Here is a 16,530-nt window from a genome sequence, read left to right on the forward strand (position 1 = left end):
AGGAGATACAGGAGCGTGGTCACAGGAATAGAGTGAAGTTTTTTTAGATTTGATATATGTGGTATTACTGAGTTGCTGGTTAGAAAAAAAAGTGGCCAGTACTGTGTGTATTTCTGTATACTAACCATTGCCAACACCAAAGTCAGGTACTGTTTTATTGTTTTTTTTGACTTGTCAGTTCCAGTTTTTATCTGTAATGGAGGGTCTATCTAGTTCTGGGTTGGTGACTGTATTAAAGTTTGACAAATATGTGAAAAGATATGGAAACTCGATGGAAGGCTTGTGCCATAAATATTTGGAAATGTTTACTATAATGCATCTGCCTTTGTTATCTGTGATGGTTGTGTGTGTGTGTTGCGGGGGGGGGGGTCTGTGTGTCTGTGGGTGTGGGTGTGGTGTGTGTGTTTTGCTTTCTCCCTCCCCCTCCAACTCCATCCTTGTCGTGTTTACAGTGAAGTTTCCACACAGTCTTTTTGTAGGAACACATCTAAACTCTGGAAATGGAAATCTAATAATAATAAAATAAAACGTAATAATAATAATAATAATAATAATAATAATAATAATAATAATAATTATTATTATTATTATTATTATTATTATTGTTGTTGTTGTTGTTGTTGTTGTTATATTATTATTATTATTATTATCAAATCTGGACCATCTGATGTTAGTGCGCTGCTATGCGCTGTTTCTCCTGCAGGGGGCGGAAGAGACCTGCTTTTTGTTTGCGCTTCCGGATGTGACGTCATCGCATTCCAATTTCCAGCCTCAATCCACCTGCCGAGGCACAGGGACTCCGATGCTGCGCGAGACGCGGGAGCTGTGAGGAGACGGAGAGGAAAAGGAAAAGTTCTGAATTTACGTTTCATCTGTTAAAATTTTATTTTTATTCACATTCCTGGATCGAATTCAGGGATATTCACGTCCGAAAATGGATCTGTGGATTTCCCGCTTATTTTACGTATGTGTTATTTTTCTCAAGGGTAAGCTATTTTTTTAACGTCTTTAGCTTCATGCTAATCTCACACAAAGTTTATAAATGTCTCTCTCTCTCTCTCTCTCTCTCTCTCTCTCTCTCTCTGTCGCTCTCTCTCTCTCTCTCTCTCTCTCTCTGTGTGTGTTCGTTTACTTAAATTAGTGTGTTCTTACATTTGTTTTTGTTAGGTCTAAAACGTTGGGTGTTTTACTCTCTCTCTCTCCATCTAACACGCGCGCGTGGTAGTTTTATTTATTTAATATTTATAGCTAAACTTTAAAAACTTTTTGTACGCACATATTACGCACTGTGTGTGTGTGTGTGTGTGTGTTCTCTCGTTGTTTGTGTTAGTTAATATTTGACAGAACACAGGGAACTGTACACCAGTCACAGTCTGAAGAGTAATAAATGGCTGTTTGTGTGTGTGAGAAAGAGGGACAGAGAAAGAAAGAGGGGGAGAGAGTGAAAAAGAGAGAGAGGGAGAGAAAGAAAGAGGGAGAGAGAGAGCGAAAAAGAAATAGAGACAGAGAAAGAAAGAGGGATAGAGAGAGGGGGAGAGAGTGAAAAAGAAAGAGAGGCAAGAGGGAGAGAGAGCGAAAAAGAAAGAGCGACAGAGAAAGAAAGAGGGAGAGAGATCGAAAAAGAAAGAGGGAGAGAGATCGAAAAAGAAAGAGGGAGAGAGATCGAAAAAGAAAGAGGGAGAGAGACAGAGAAAGAAAGAGGGATAGAGAGACAGAAAGAAAGAGGGATAGAGAGACAGAGAAAGAAAGAGGGATAGAGAGACAGAGAAAGAAAGAGGGATAGAGAGACAGAGAAAGAAAGAGGGATAGAGAGACAGAGAAAGAAAGAGGGATAGAGAGACAGAGAAAGAAAGAGGGATAGAGAGACAGAGAAAGAAAGAGGGATAGAGAGACAGAGAAAGAAAGAGGGATAGAGAGACAGAGAAAGAAAGAGGGATAGACAGACAGAAAGAAAGAGGGATAGAGAGACAGAAAGAGAGGCAAGAGGGATAGAGAGACAGAAAGAGAGGCAAGAGGGAGACAGAGAAAGAGAGAGACAGAGAAAGAATGAAGGAGAGAGAGAAAGAGCGACAGAAAGAAAGAGGGAGAGAGAGCGAAAAAGAAAGAGCGACAGAGAAAGAAAGAGGGATAGAGAGATAGAAAGAAAGAGGGATAGAGAGACAGAAAGAAAGAGGGATAGAGAGACAGAAAGAAAGAGGGATAGAGAGACAGAAAGAGAGGCAAGAGGGATAGAGAGACAGAAAGAGAGGCAAGAGGGAGACAGAGAAAGAGAGAGGGGGAGAGAGAGAGAGAGAGAGAGAGAGGGGGAGAGAGAGAGACAGAGAAAGAATGAGGGAGAGAGAGAAAGAGCGACAGAAAGAAAGAGGGAGAGAGAGCGAAAAAGAAAGAGCGACAGAGAAAGAAAGAGGGATAGAGAGACAGAGAAAGAAAGAGGGATAGAAAGACAAAGAGAGGCAAGAGGGATAGAGAGACAGAAAGAGAGGCAAGAGGGAGACAGAGAAAGAGAGAGGGGGAGAGAGAGAGACAGAGAAAGAATGAGGGAGAGAGAGAAAGAGCGACAGAAAGAAAGAGGGAGAGAGAGCGAGAAAGAAAGAGGGACAGAGAGACAGAGAAAGAAAGAGGGATAGAAAGACAAAGAGAGGCAAGAGGAATAGAGAGACAGAAAGAGAGGCAAGAGGGAGACAGAGAAAGAGAGAGGGGGAGAGAGAGAGACAGAGAAAGAATGAGGGAGAGAGAGAAAGAGCGACAGAAAGAAAGAGGGAGAGAGAGCGAAAAAGAAAGAGAGACAGAGAAAGAAAGAGGGAGAGAGAGTGAAAAAGAGAGACAGAGAAAGAGAGAGAGAGATTAATAGGACTGGATATTGTTAAATGTAGTGTGGTGTTTTATTAACACACTTTATATCCAATTTTCTATCTAACATCTTTACTGTAGTTGTGTACACACACACACACAATCTACACCATCACCTAAATCATTAATACTGATAAGAGAAAGAAACCCTGAAACAGAGAGAGAGAGATGAATGTCTGTTTACACTGAAACTCCTCCCTGTGAAACCAGTGTGAACACACACACACACATACACACAGGAATGTGCTCTCCCTTCATTCCTATAGCACACACAATTACAACTCATTCTCTGTCTCTCTCTTTGTGTCTGTGTGTGTGTGTGTGTGTGTGTGCGAGAGAGAGAGAGAAAAAAAAGTGTGTCTCAGCTGTGTCTTTAACACTATCACACATTCTCTCTCTACACGTCACACACTGTTTGTTCCCTGATCTTATCTGCGTGTGTGTGTGTCTGTGCAGCTTTAATAATGAAAATGATCCAATTATAAAGGCAGTAATTCAAATTAAAACCTCTTCAATGTAAATCTGGATGTTATTCAATACATGTATGTATTTTGTTAGTTTGTTTTAAGGACAGAAGAGCAAATCATCCGAGTTGTTGCTTTCCCTACATTCTTTTTGTCTCTCTCTCTCACACACACACACACACTGTATTGAGATTAACTGAACAAAGCAAAATGAAACACTAACAGTTTTAAGGGGAAGAAGAGAACACAGCTTCCTCATGTTTTCTATTGGTTTATCTTTCCATGCTTCTCCGATAATGTGTACACACATTAATCTGGAATACAATGAATTCTCTAAAGAAATGAAGTGTGTTTCATTTTGTTTTTTTGCATTCCCATGGCCTTTCGGCTTTTTAAAATAAGGGTATACAATAAACGTGACATCAGCTGCTCTGTTTGTGGTGTTTATGAACTAGAAAAACTCGTACAGCCGGAATTAAATGACTCGCTGCTTATATTTGGGAAACTGAAGGAGGGAGGGAGGGAGGAAGTACCAGAGAGTATACTTGATAACATGTTGACATTGACTTCCACTGTACGGTTGTGAAGCCTAGATGTGGTCGAAGAGAAAGTCAACATTTTGACAGAGCATGTGCAGTAGGTACAGCTGGTTGAACAGTGGGTCTGCCGCTCATCCCGATCGTATTGCTCGTAGGAACGTCTAGCTCATTTATTCTCTGCTGGTGGAGTTCGTTTGGGAAACTGAGTTAGCCTTAGCTGCGGTGGTTACTGCATGTTTGGTTGCTGGTTATATCGTCAGAACAGCTACAGCTTAGGTACTGAAATAAAGATCGTGCTGTAAAAGCTGTAGAGGATCAGATTACAGCAGAACAGGACAGGAGTTTATGGCAGAACTGTCCAAGCTCTCAACACTGTACATCCTCAGACTTTAAAAGATGTTAAATGAAGTAATTAGTGCCTATAATGAACTCAGAAACTACACTGACCTACTAGTTCCTCATGGGCCCTTGGTTGCTGTTGTAGAAAGAACATTATTTAGTTACATTTACATTATTTACTGTCCAGTGTCACCCAAATGAGGATGAGGTTCCCTTCTGAGCCTGGTTCCTCTCAAGGTTTCTTCCTCATATCACAGGGAGTTTTTCCTTGCCACCGTCACCTCAGGTTTGCTCATTAGGGATAAAATAGTAACTTTTTATTTAAACTCTCTCTCTCTCTCTCTCTCTCTCTCTCTCTCTCTCTCTCTCTCTCTCTCTATATATATATATATATATATATATATATATATATATATATATATATATATATATATATATATATATATACATATATATATATATATATAGCTGCTATGTGAAGCTGCTTTGAGACAATGTCAAAAATAAATTGAATTGTTCTCTGGGCTCTAAACTGTTCGAGCTTTAGCTGTGTGATGGACACCAATGAGACTATCATTTCTCACCTAAAGCAGTCAGCCTATTATTTATCATCAGCAAACATTAGTGTGTGAGACGAATTAAATCTGGATACGGATGTGGTTTTTCTGTCTGTCTGCAGCTCCTTTCAAGGTGAATAGTGGCTGTGTGTGTGTGTCTCAGCCGTGTTGTCGTTACCTGATCTCCTGCCTGGAGACAGTTGCTAGGAGACTGTGCAGGTTTTGTGACCAAGGTGGAGTGGCTTTGTGTGTGTGTGAGTGTGTGTTGGATCAGCTGCACACATACAAGATCAGCCTAAAGTCCTATATCAAAATCCATATTGCATATTCTCTCTAAGTGTTATGAATATTCATATCTCTGCCTGATTAAATACTTTCCTTTTTCATTCCTGTTTCAGACTCTCCCATCTCTCTCTCTCTCTCTCTCTCTCTCTCTCTCTATCTTTCCCTCTCTCCCATCTCTCTACCTGTATCTCATTTGTCTGTTATTTTTCCACCTGTTCATTGTGTGATGTAAGATTTTGTGACAGTTGTCTGTGAGGCTCTGAATCACCAGGTGTGTGTGTGTGTGTGTGTGTGTGTGGACAGTGCATGGGCACATGTTTTTTCACCTCATTCCTACAAGCAAGGACACACTAAAGAAAAATCCAGGACATGTTGTGCTCTGACACACCCTTCTTTGTGCTTTCTGTGACTAAACACACACACGCGCACACACACACTCACACACTGCTTCAGTCAGCTTTTCTCAGGTGTGAAATTGTAGAATATGATATTATTTAAACATATGTAAATGAGTTGTACATACAGGGATGTAAATATGGATGAGAATGTTATCAGTGTGCTTGTGTGTGTGAGAGAGAGTGTGTGTGATGTATGTTAGGGTGCCATTTTCTCCTCAGAAAATCTCACTCAAGTCAAGTTAAAGGCTGCATTTTTGCTATGACAAATATTAACATTTCTCTCATGCACATACATACACACACACATACATACATACACAGTACATTACTGCACTAAGTACTACAGAAGTAGGTCACTGTGTGTAACTGGGATGCGTGTAAAAGCAGAGTCTTTGTATGAGGGAGGTGAATCAGTGTCAGACACACACATACAGAGAAGAGGATGACTGTAGAGGATAATGGAGAGATTTTCATGCTGGCTCTCTAGGTCAAAGGTCAGGGGAGATATTTGGGGGGGTCAGTGGTGGGGGAGGTGTGAATGAGTCTGACTCAGCACTGCTTTACTTCCCTCATACCAAACTTCTTTCATCAGTCTTTATCCCCTGGTCCTCCCATCTGCTGCTAGGAGACGTGACTTGCTGTTGGTACATCATGGGGGAGCAGGGGTTAAAAAAGTCTTCAGAAAGGGGACAGAGCAACACACACTTTTTTTTTAATACACCATCACTGTGTGTGTGTTGGTTAAATGCGTATTGCAGTTAGATCCAAACTTTTACTGGTGAGCTGTAGAGTGTTACTGGTGAGATGAGAGAATCCCTGCTGTAGCACGTTTTACACTCTGGCAGATGAACACAGGTCTAGAGATGTTACTTATACTCTATCAGTAAAAGCTTTGGGTTCTTTTTTTCCTCTAGTTTTGAAAATTTATTTATTTTTCTTTGTCTTTTACAGTTTATGAAGTTTGTGTACTCGTACTGTTTCTGTATCCTTATTGTGCAGCTCAAGTTCTTGTTAAAATGATGCCTACATTTCTTCCATTTTGTTATTTTCCTATTTTTACATTGCTGGGTTAAACACTTTATTATTAATAGTGTGTGTGTGTGTGTATGGGTGGGAGGGGGTAACTAGCAAGCTTTTGTCCTGTGGAAAGGGATCTTTTTGTGTATATTTGCACACCCTGTTTACTTACAGTGCACTATTTTGGGAGTTGGTGACATTTAAGTCTTATCTCCTTGTAGAGAGTATAAAACATACAAAGCGCTCTTGAAATCCCACAATGCACTGCAGTAGGGTCAGGCAGTCAAATTCCTACTCAAATGAAAGTATGATGTAGGATGTTAGGAATGGGGTTCCCTATTAAACAATTCTGAAGTGTGTAGTGTTAATCTTGACCCATATATATTATATTAGTGTAACTTACTATACTGTGTGTGTTTGTGTGCACAGGATCAGTGTGTGGGCTACAGATATCCTCAGGCCCAGCATCTCTGGAGAAGGCGAGTGGTGAGACCGTGTCTCTGGATTGTGGATTCACTCTGTCATCTCAGGACAGTGGACCTCTGGACATTGAGTGGAGCATCCAGCCCTCTGACAACCAGAGAGAAGAGAAAGTGGTGAGTGTGTATGTGTGGGCCGGTCGGTCTGTCTGTCTGTCTGTCTGAGTGCATGCCTATAGGTAGCAACCACCATCAGTGCTTTTTGCTTATCAGTAATCAGGGTGAAATCGATAATTTCATATACCAACTGTCCCAAAATTGCTATAAAATTGTTATTTCTGGTTCAAATTGAATGCAAATTCATTGGGTAGAAAGCTAATAAAATTCCCATTAATCTGATATAAATATCAAAAAATTTCTCTTTAAGTTGACCGTGTGCCGGTGTAATGTGTTTATTTTGCAACATCCTGTGTATTGCATTTTCCCGAGCGTCACTCCTGACACGTGTTTGAGGTCAAATGAGAACTATTTTGGGTTCAGGAAATGCGTGAATAGATACAGTTTCTATAGGTGTAAACTTTATTTGCATATGACCGCTCTACACTGAGAAATGAGTTCCTAAAATCAGCCCAAAATATTTGTGCTTCCCGAGCAACTACAGCCAAAACAGAAAGATTACGACCTTTCTTTTGATCTAAAGTTTTAGAAACTAGTATTTACATCTAAATCCACACTTCCCGAACTTTTGACCTTGCACAGTGGCCTCGATTAGCGAGAGAGTCGAGACCCCATTTTGTGTAAGCTTCTTTGCCGGCATAGGTGATAAATCCATCCTTGGAATCAGGGAAATACTACATCAAATTATTTGGTAAGAAAATAGTTTTGATATATGCAATTATTAGTTGGTACTTATTTTTAATGAAATCAAAATCGTAGGTCACGATTTTGTTTTTCTCTGCAAATATTTTCCAGATTGTGTTTAATAGAAAAATAAAAACAAAAGTCAAGCCAGAATTTGTTTCTTGCCTTTAGCCTCATCCCAGAATGTATGAATTCTGAAAGGCAGTGGTTTTTCAATGACCATGCCAAATATCAGGAACTTTATACATCCTATAGAGACATACTTTTTAAAATGTACAACAGTTATGAAGAGAAACCCTGTCTTTGAACTGTAATGCCAAAACCTGACAACTTGAGTGTTTTTTTTTATAATGCCAATTCATATAATTTACTCACTGTGAAACTGTCATGCCAAAAATATAACTGTTATTCATTGTTTTTGTCATGTGATGTTTTTCATGTTGAGTTGAAAATGGTCTAGATGGTCATTCGTGAAAATAAAAAATAAAACACGTGCTGACTTTCTAATTAAAAATCACTTGTATCGAGTGGTTTTATATTATAAACGACATTAAATTTGAACTCTACAGAAAAAATCCATTGCAATGACAAGTTTAAAGGCAAGACCTCTTCTAGATCAAAAGTTATAGAAATTTAAAGGCAATTTTTACCGACGGGTCCGCGAACTTTCGCAAAGGCATTTATATAGAGCAAAATTTCTCCAAAATGTTCATTTTCTTTTCCGGTTTCAAATGCTCATAACCTTTGATCTACACAAGATATTTTTTAGATTGAAACTGTTTTGGAATTGTTTTTATGAGATATTTCAGAAACCAACAAATAAAACTCTTAAGTGTAAAGTTTGATGGTGGTTTCTACTATTGGAGTGATAACGAAGAAGTAGCAGTTTATAATCTCAAGCTGGTGCTTGTTCCCCCGTCTTCACTTACTTGCTGCACTCTCGGTCAAAGAGATGGTCCTGTTTTCACTGGCAGGAATTTCCAGGGGGTTTACCTAGATAGAGGTGCGAGATTTAATTAGTATACATTTAGTTTAAATCAACATGCTGCATTTGAGGTGAAGTTGCCCGTTTACAGAGTCAGATCAGTGGTAGCAACACCAGGGGTAAGGCACTGGGTTGTTCATCAGAAGCTCGGGATTCAAACCCCAGTGCTGCCAAACTGCCATTGTTAGGCCTTTTAGCAAGGTCTTTAACCCTCTTTGATCCAGGTGTGATGCAGTGTGCCTGTTCCCAAAGCTGGGATATGTGAAGAAAAGAGCTTCACTGTGCTGTAATGTTCACAGATCAGTCAAAGCATTAAGACCACTGCCAGGTGAAGTGAATAACACTGATGATCTCCTCATCATGGCACCTGTTAGTGGGTGGGATATATTAGACAGCAAGTGAACATTTTGCCCTCAAAGTCGATGTCTAAGAAGCAGGAATAATGGACAAGCGTAAGGATTTGAGCGAATTTGACAAAGGGCCAAATTGTGATGGTTAGACAACTGGATCAGAGCAAAAAGTGCAGCTCTTGTGGGGGTGTTCCCGGTCTGCAGTGGTCAGTAGATCAAAAGTGGTCTAAAAGTGGACCAGCAACAGGGTCAAGGGCGTTAATGCTGGTTCTGATAGAAAGGTGTCAGAATAGACAGTGCATGACGGGTTCGGGCTGCTTTGGCTGCAAAAGGCAGACCAACACAATATTAGGCAGGTGGTCATAATGTTACGCCTGATCAGTGTATATGTGACAAAAATAAAGGCTCCCCTTCCCTACTTTTCCATAGGTTTATAGCAATAATTGCTTTTTGGCATTATGGTCTATTGTTGTTTCACAGTATTTCAGCTTGCAGTGTTACTGCTGCTCAACTACAGTGCTGGGTCACATGACCACATTCTGCTTTGAATTTCAAATGCAGTGCAGGACACAAGCACAAACACACACAGTAACACACCCTTGCACATGCGCATATATGCACAAAAACACGTACACATTTGTTGCATGAAAGGAGGGACATTCCTGAACTTGAATGTGTTTCAGGGTGGAGTTTAACCATATGATGATTTGTATAGGTGGGGCATGATATCTACCTACCACTAAGAAAACACAGAGCCCCACCCCACCCTGGGGCTGTCATAAATAAATAAATAAATACACCTATATGTTTTTGTCTAAATCTTAGAGGTCAGGTTGGTCATAGCATTAGGGGCTGTGAATCACTCACAAATGAATGTATGACAAAAGTGTGCCAGAGCACTTCAGCTCTCCAAGCGCTGAGACTTGTGCAAAGGACATGAGAATATTTATTGATCTGTGTTTGTGTGTATGAAGGTAATCCTGTACTCTGGGGACAGGGTGTATGAGGATTATTACCCCCCACTAAAGGGCAGAGTGCACTTTAACTCCCCCGACCCAAAGAATGGTGACGCCTCTGTCACAATACTGAGCCTGATCGCCTCCGACACTGGCACGTACCAGTGTAAAGTCAAGAAAGCACCTGGCCTCGGCAGCAAGAAGATCCTGCTCACTGTCATGGGTAAGTATGTGCATGGGATGCTCACACACACACAGAGTTCAAGTTCAAAAGAAAACTGTTATAATATAGAAGAGTATAGCACATGGACACTGGTTGAAATTTCACATAGTCATGTATTTTAGTTTTATTCTACTTAAATTCTTCACTGCATGTTTTACTGTTTAGGGTTGTGTATGTGATAAATAAAATTTGTGTGTGTGTCTGAATTCAGAGCAGATGCTGTCTGGGTATTTACGTGTGTCGCATATTAAGCAGTGTACACATACACACACACAGAGCAGACCAAGGACACTGCCTCCTTAGACACACACTCCAGCGTGATGTGTGATGTCCTAAACAGGAAGCAAGGATGTAGGAAGGTGTTTACACAAATGAAAGGGTTGACAGAAGTGATAACACACTGAAATTAAATTCCCAGAAACTGAGTTAAATTTCTTTTGCAGTACCAATCCGAATATTTGTCTGTAACATAAATCACAGGTTTATATTAATACTAAGTGATAGTTTGTTGTTTTTATAGCATCAGCTCAGTCACAGTCATGTGTACCACAAATTATGTAAGCTTTCTCTGAGGAGTTGTTTATTTAATATTTATGAAGGGAGTCTAGTGCTTTGTAAAGTCAGTAAGTTTCCTGAAACAGGAAACTGAACAGGTTTGGTTCTTGTTCTTGTTCTCACTTACATTAGAGCAGCTGTAAAGAGTCGTTCCCGCATCAGCCTCTCTCAAGCCCCACCCTCCACCTCCCCCACTTGAAGTTTGTCCTGTTACAGATAAACCACAAAGCCTCCGTTCTGAGTCTCACAGACATTCCCTAATCCCTCTGTCTGTCTCTGTCTGTTCTGTGCTCCAGATGTGAGGTGTTTAGTTTGAAGTTTGGTTTTAAATTCAGACCTCCTGAGCAGTCCACAGACACACACGCACACACCAGTGTCCTAGTCTCTCTCTGTCCTTATGTTCTGGTTTTCATTAAGTTGATTGACAGCAGCTGTGATCATCATCTTGATGGTGTGTGTTAGCTGGAGGTGGAGGTGGTGTGGGGGTAGTCTGGGGGTGGATTTATCAGGGATCAGTGGACTCTACATTCCTCACTACCCATGAACAGTATATTGCGAAGAGTGAGCAGTGTTTGTGTTTGTTTTTCCACAAATGTTTCTAACGGTCACTTTCTTTGTCTGTCTTTCTTTGCCTGTGTCTTAGTGCGTCCCTCTAAGCCACGCTGTTCTATCGAGGGTTCCCCATATTTCGGGAATGAGGTGGTTCTAAAATGTAAATCCACTGATGGGACGAGTCCTATACAGTACACATGGGAGAAGACCACTGACAGCAAGCTGCTGCCTGCTAATGCTGTTCTGGGTAAGAAAACAAAGGCGAGTTCACCGTCTTACTGTAGGGAAAAATGAATCGAAGGCAGCATGAATCTTTTGTTGATCTTCGAATAAACCTCACGTTTCATCATGAACCAGGTTAGAAGCAAAAGAAATGTGTGATCCTGCAAGATTAAATAGGACATTATAATGGACTACAGCTATTATACAGTAAATCCTCACACTTTATATTTTATATTTATATTAACGTAGTATGACAACTGTAGTTTTCTGTAAATAAGTTCATTATACAGTAATGTGATCATTTTGCTGTGTGTTAAGTAAACATTAAGCACAGCGGAAACCTGCCTGTGTTCAATTCTACTTGATGTTCAGTGAGTGAGAGGGGATGTGTGAGAAGATGGTGAATCTGTTTACACCGGGATATATATACACAAAGTGTTTCATCGATTTCTCTCACACGCTGTGAAATAAGGTTTATAACGGACTTCACTTTGAGAAAGCAGTTTTCGGGAATGAACTTTACAACAGAAATATAAACAAGTCTATATGTGCATACATGTGCGGACGAAAGCACACATTGCAGTGTTGGTGTAGAAGCTAGTGTTGGACTCTGTGTGTGTACGTGTGTCACACAGATGCTGCTGCAGGGATAGTGAAGATCCGTAATGCGACGGCAGCAATGTCAGGGAGTTACCGCTGTACTGCACAGAACAGAGTGGGGGCCGAACAGTGTATGTTGGACCTCAAAATCACAGCACGTGAGTAACAACTATACACATACACTTCCAGACACAGGCACACCCAGACTCCCAGGAGTCATTTTGAATTAAGTCATATGACAGACTGTCCTCTAAAATGTACTTCTTACAACAATCTATCACTGTATTACATAGATATTATTTTATCACTTTTATTAATGTGCACATTTAATGTTAGAAGATCAGGAAAGTATGTATACAGTTACTGGTAAGCCTGACAGTGTAGGCTGTGTCTCTCTTACATAACATCCCCCATTTGTAAATATGTCTGTTGTACTCACTGATACTCCATCTTTATTATGTCAATCGGCAGTATGAACACTTACTGATTTCATAGTACATTAACTGCCGACTTGCACCATTAAAATCACTGTGTGAACATATCTTTGCTGTCTGTTTCTGTCTGTCTCTTGTAGCCCCAAACACAGCGGGTGTGATTGCAGGGTCAGTAATCGGTGTGTTGCTGTTCCTGATTCTCTTGGCTCTGCTCCTGTTCTGCTGCTGTCGTGCTCGTCAGAAAAAGAAGTACGAGAAGGAGATTTCCTATGAGATCAGGTAGACCCCTTTATGAACATAAACCCTAATTGACCACAGAGATGGCGAGTCCAATGCTATTGCGTAACTGTAACACACAAACACACACAACTCTATAGAACTGTAAGTCTGTACAATGAGCAGGATTCTGGAGGTTTCTCTTTTTTAAAAATATGTGAGATATTTGCTTCCAGTAAAGTCTGTGGGAGGCCTTTACCTGACAACAGATCATCAAAGATCTTAAGTAAGACATAGATGCATGCATATGTACAGATCTCTGTTAAACAACACTGAGGCACAGCACTATCTACTTTAAATTGCTGTGCTAATCACATCAGCACTTTGTTTAGTCCATGCCCCTCTTTTGTGTGTGTGTGTGTGTGTGTGTATGGCTGACAGGAGCCCCACCTCCTCTCTCTGAGCTGTGTTGTTTCTCTTTGGCTGGGATAAAGGAGATTAAACCAACAACCCCCCCCCCCCCCAACAGTGCTGCATGATGGGTACTGGGGAGCTCTGTGTGTGTGTGTGTGTGTGTGTGTGTGTGTGTGTGTGTGTGTGAATGTGTGTATGTATGTGCGAGTACAAATGTGTGTGCTTGTGCACGTGTGTGTCCCTGTTACATGTGCACACAGACTGAATGATAACATCATTACACAGAGCCTATAGGGTGCAGTTCATGCTCAGTTGGTGGGCAGGATCCAAGTGAGTGGAGTTTATACACCTGTCAAAACAATCCGAACTAAAGGAAGGTCTTCATGAAAACAGACAGGAATGAACACACCCTGAGAGATTAGTGCAGCTCCAGGGGAGTTTATTAGAGAGAGCATTTGAACATGCTGTTCAGTTGTGTCCAGTTCAGTAATTTATCACTCTAAATTATCTTGAGCATTGTTTTTCCACTTTTAGCCCCGCTACACCCCATTTTGCCATGAACCCCACCGCTCCTCACCTTTTCATCTAGCTTGCAGGTGTCCAGGTTAAACCTTCTATGAGTGCACTTCAACTGGACACAAATTTAGATCGCTTTTGGGTGTGTATGTGTATGTATGGGTCACATGTTTTACTTTCTGCGTTCCACAGAGAGGATGTTCCTGCCCCAAAAAGTCGGATCTCTACTGCCCGTAGTTTCACCAGTGTGGGGAGTCAGCGTTCGTCTCTTGGCTCCATGTCTCCTTCCAACCTGCATGAGTATGCCAAGTCCCAGTACAACAAGATTCCATCTGAGGAGTATGAAGCTCCTCCTAGCCACGTCCCTGATCCCCCACCCAGCCACACCCCCGTCATTCCAGTCATCCCACCCAGCAGGGTAGCAGGCCCCAACCTCAGCCGCATGGGGGCAATTCCGGTCATGACCCCGGCTCAGAACCGGGACGGATCCATCGTGTAGCAGTGGAGCGGCCGAGTGGATCAGAGGCGAGAAAAACGTCATGTACTGAACTTACAATTTATTTTACCAGATAATGAACAGAAGGAAGTGCGTAAAGATGTGTGTGTGTGTGTGTGTGTGAAAGTGGATAATTCAGATTCTGCTCTGTAAATAAATTTGAAATTTATTTTCAGGTACTGTCTAGTGAGATGTAGCTGTACTCTGTGTCTTTTCTAAAGCACCCTCTAAGATAATTTTCAAGCGGTTTGATGAAATGTATATGGCTCAGATAAAAGCTAAAGTTATTACATTTTCCAGTGATGTGGCTCCAATCATTTAATCAAAAAAAAATTTAAGAAATTCTTTTATTTTGTTGATGAAGTCTGTAAAGCATCGGCTAGGCAGTTTGTTAGGCTTTTATTTATTTTAGCATGTAGGACCTCTGTAATGAAGCTCTGATGGTTGAATGAAGCTCTCGTGGTACCGAAACACAAATCCCAACAGGAACCAGGGTAGGAACCACCTCGCATTAGAGACTTGAAAAGGTTTTTTTTCAAAGTAGAGAAATGTTTTTCCTCTTCAGTGAGATTGAGAAATTCTCTTTTGATCAGCTGACATATAAGCAAAATTCCAACTTTGGCAGGCAACAGTGTATAACCTGTACTTAAATACAATTCAGTGCACAGAGGGTGATTTATAAAAATTCTGCTCGTGTATGATGTGCATATATTTCAAACTCCTGATCATGTGTATGTTGAAACCCAAGATCTTTATTTACATAATGCTGTGCTACATTACAGTTCTAGAAAACTGCACCATTGAAGGTTTTCCAGATGTAGGTGGGGTAATGGATTGCATGCATGTAGTCGTTTGTGAGCGTTTCTCTATGTAAATCTGATAACTGCACATTGAATTAGAATTTGTTCTGTCCATACAAGACTCTAAGACCCTCTGGTGGCTCCTTCCCTCTGGAGACCCTGCCCCCAATGCTTGTAGGTTCTTAGTGGAGCTGAAACATGTGAAGGGTTAATGTTCGAGTCAGAAATGATGAGGTGATCCCCATTCTTCTCTGCCTGTGTTTCATTTTGGCAGATGAAAAATCTCACTTTGGGGGAAAAATAATGAAGGAATGTATGACAAATTCACCCGTAAACTGTGTGCTTTAAAGCTGTTCACGGTGTTGATGAAGGTAATAACGATAAATCCTGTTGTCCTCTGCCGTATCTTGTGTAAAAGTGAGCAGGCTTTTTTCACCAGGTTGATTCTTTTCAGTTCTGGTCTGATGCTGTTTCATATCAGATTGTAATAAGAATTCTGTCTGCAGGGTGTGTTATCTATCTGTGGATATCACAATGTTACTATAGTGGTAGAAATGTAGGGATGTGACCAAAAAAAAAAGAAAATTAAAACCTTAAATAATTTGCTTTTGATTATTGAGGTTAGGGTTAATATAGAATTAGGCTTGATTTAACCAGCAGTGAGGACTGGAGTCATTCCCACATGCAATAAACCCCAGGAACTTAGAAGGGGAGGAGCTGTTGGTTGTTGTAGCAGTTATGTCTCATTTTCTTTCTACCTGTTTAATATTTCACATTTTTTGTTCCCCCTTTTTTTTTTTTTGCATATTCTGTAAATTGTATTCTTTTGTTAATTTTTAAATAAAAAAGCAAAATAAAAAACCAAAAAACCTGCTCCTGACTTGGTGTCTCACTCTTTTTTTTTTTTTTTTCTACATTAAGATCAGAAAGATTAAATGGGGTGAAATTATAAATAATGTACATTGTGTTCCAAATGATTATGCAAGTGACATATCAGTAGGATTTCAGTTAAATAAACATTTTGTTTTTACACCGATCAGGCATAACATTATGAGCAGTGAGAGGTGAAGTGAATAACACTGGTTATCTCCTCATCATGGCACCTGTTAGTGGGTGGGATATATTAGGCAGCAAGTGAACATTTTGTCCTCAAAGTTGATGTATTAGAAGCAGGAAAAATGGACAAGCGTAAGGATTTGAGCGAGTTTGACAAGGGCCAAATTGTGATGGATAGATGACTGGATCAGAGCATCTCCAAAACTGCAACTCTTGTGGGGTGTTCCCGGTCTGCAGTGGTCAGTATCTATCAAAAACATCCTTTATGTCCTGTAAGTTGAGAGGTGGAGGGCCCAACTTGCAACTTACAGGACTTGAAGGATCTGCTGCTAACATCTCAGTGTCAGATACCACAGCACACCTTCAGGGATCTAGTGGTGTCCATGCCTCGACGGGTCAGGGCTGTTTCGGCAGCAAAAGGGGGAC

General features: G+C 40.7%; 1 protein-coding gene across 1 annotated transcript; it reads left to right on the top strand.

Moving 5' to 3' along the window:
• The first annotated feature begins 775 nt into the window (after positions 1–775).
• Positions 776–15,921, top strand: cxadr (CXADR Ig-like cell adhesion molecule). Its single transcript, XM_058411841.1, has 7 exons — positions 776–986; positions 6,879–7,045; positions 10,039–10,243; positions 11,442–11,597; positions 12,208–12,330; positions 12,747–12,885; positions 13,945–15,921. Exons 1-7 carry the CDS (start codon positions 935–937, stop codon positions 14,249–14,251), a joined length of 1,149 nt encoding a protein of 382 aa, XP_058267824.1. The 5' UTR covers positions 776–934; the 3' UTR covers positions 14,252–15,921.
• The last annotated feature ends 609 nt before the right edge of the window (positions 15,922–16,530 follow it).

This window comes from Hemibagrus wyckioides, linkage group LG16, assembly GCF_019097595.1.
Source record: "Hemibagrus wyckioides isolate EC202008001 linkage group LG16, SWU_Hwy_1.0, whole genome shotgun sequence".
NCBI lineage: Eukaryota > Metazoa > Chordata > Actinopteri > Siluriformes > Bagridae > Hemibagrus > Hemibagrus wyckioides.

Coding starts and splice junctions, on each gene's coding strand:
- cxadr (XM_058411841.1), top strand. CDS start 935: ATGGATCTGTGGATTTCCCGCTTATTTTACGTATGTGTTATTTTTCTC. Junction 987..6,878: donor ATGTGTTATTTTTCTCAAGG/GTAAGCTATTTT, acceptor TTGTGTGCACAG/GATCAGTGTGTGGGCTACAG. Junction 11,598..12,207: donor GCCTGCTAATGCTGTTCTGG/GTAAGAAAACAA, acceptor TGTGTCACACAG/ATGCTGCTGCAGGGATAGTG.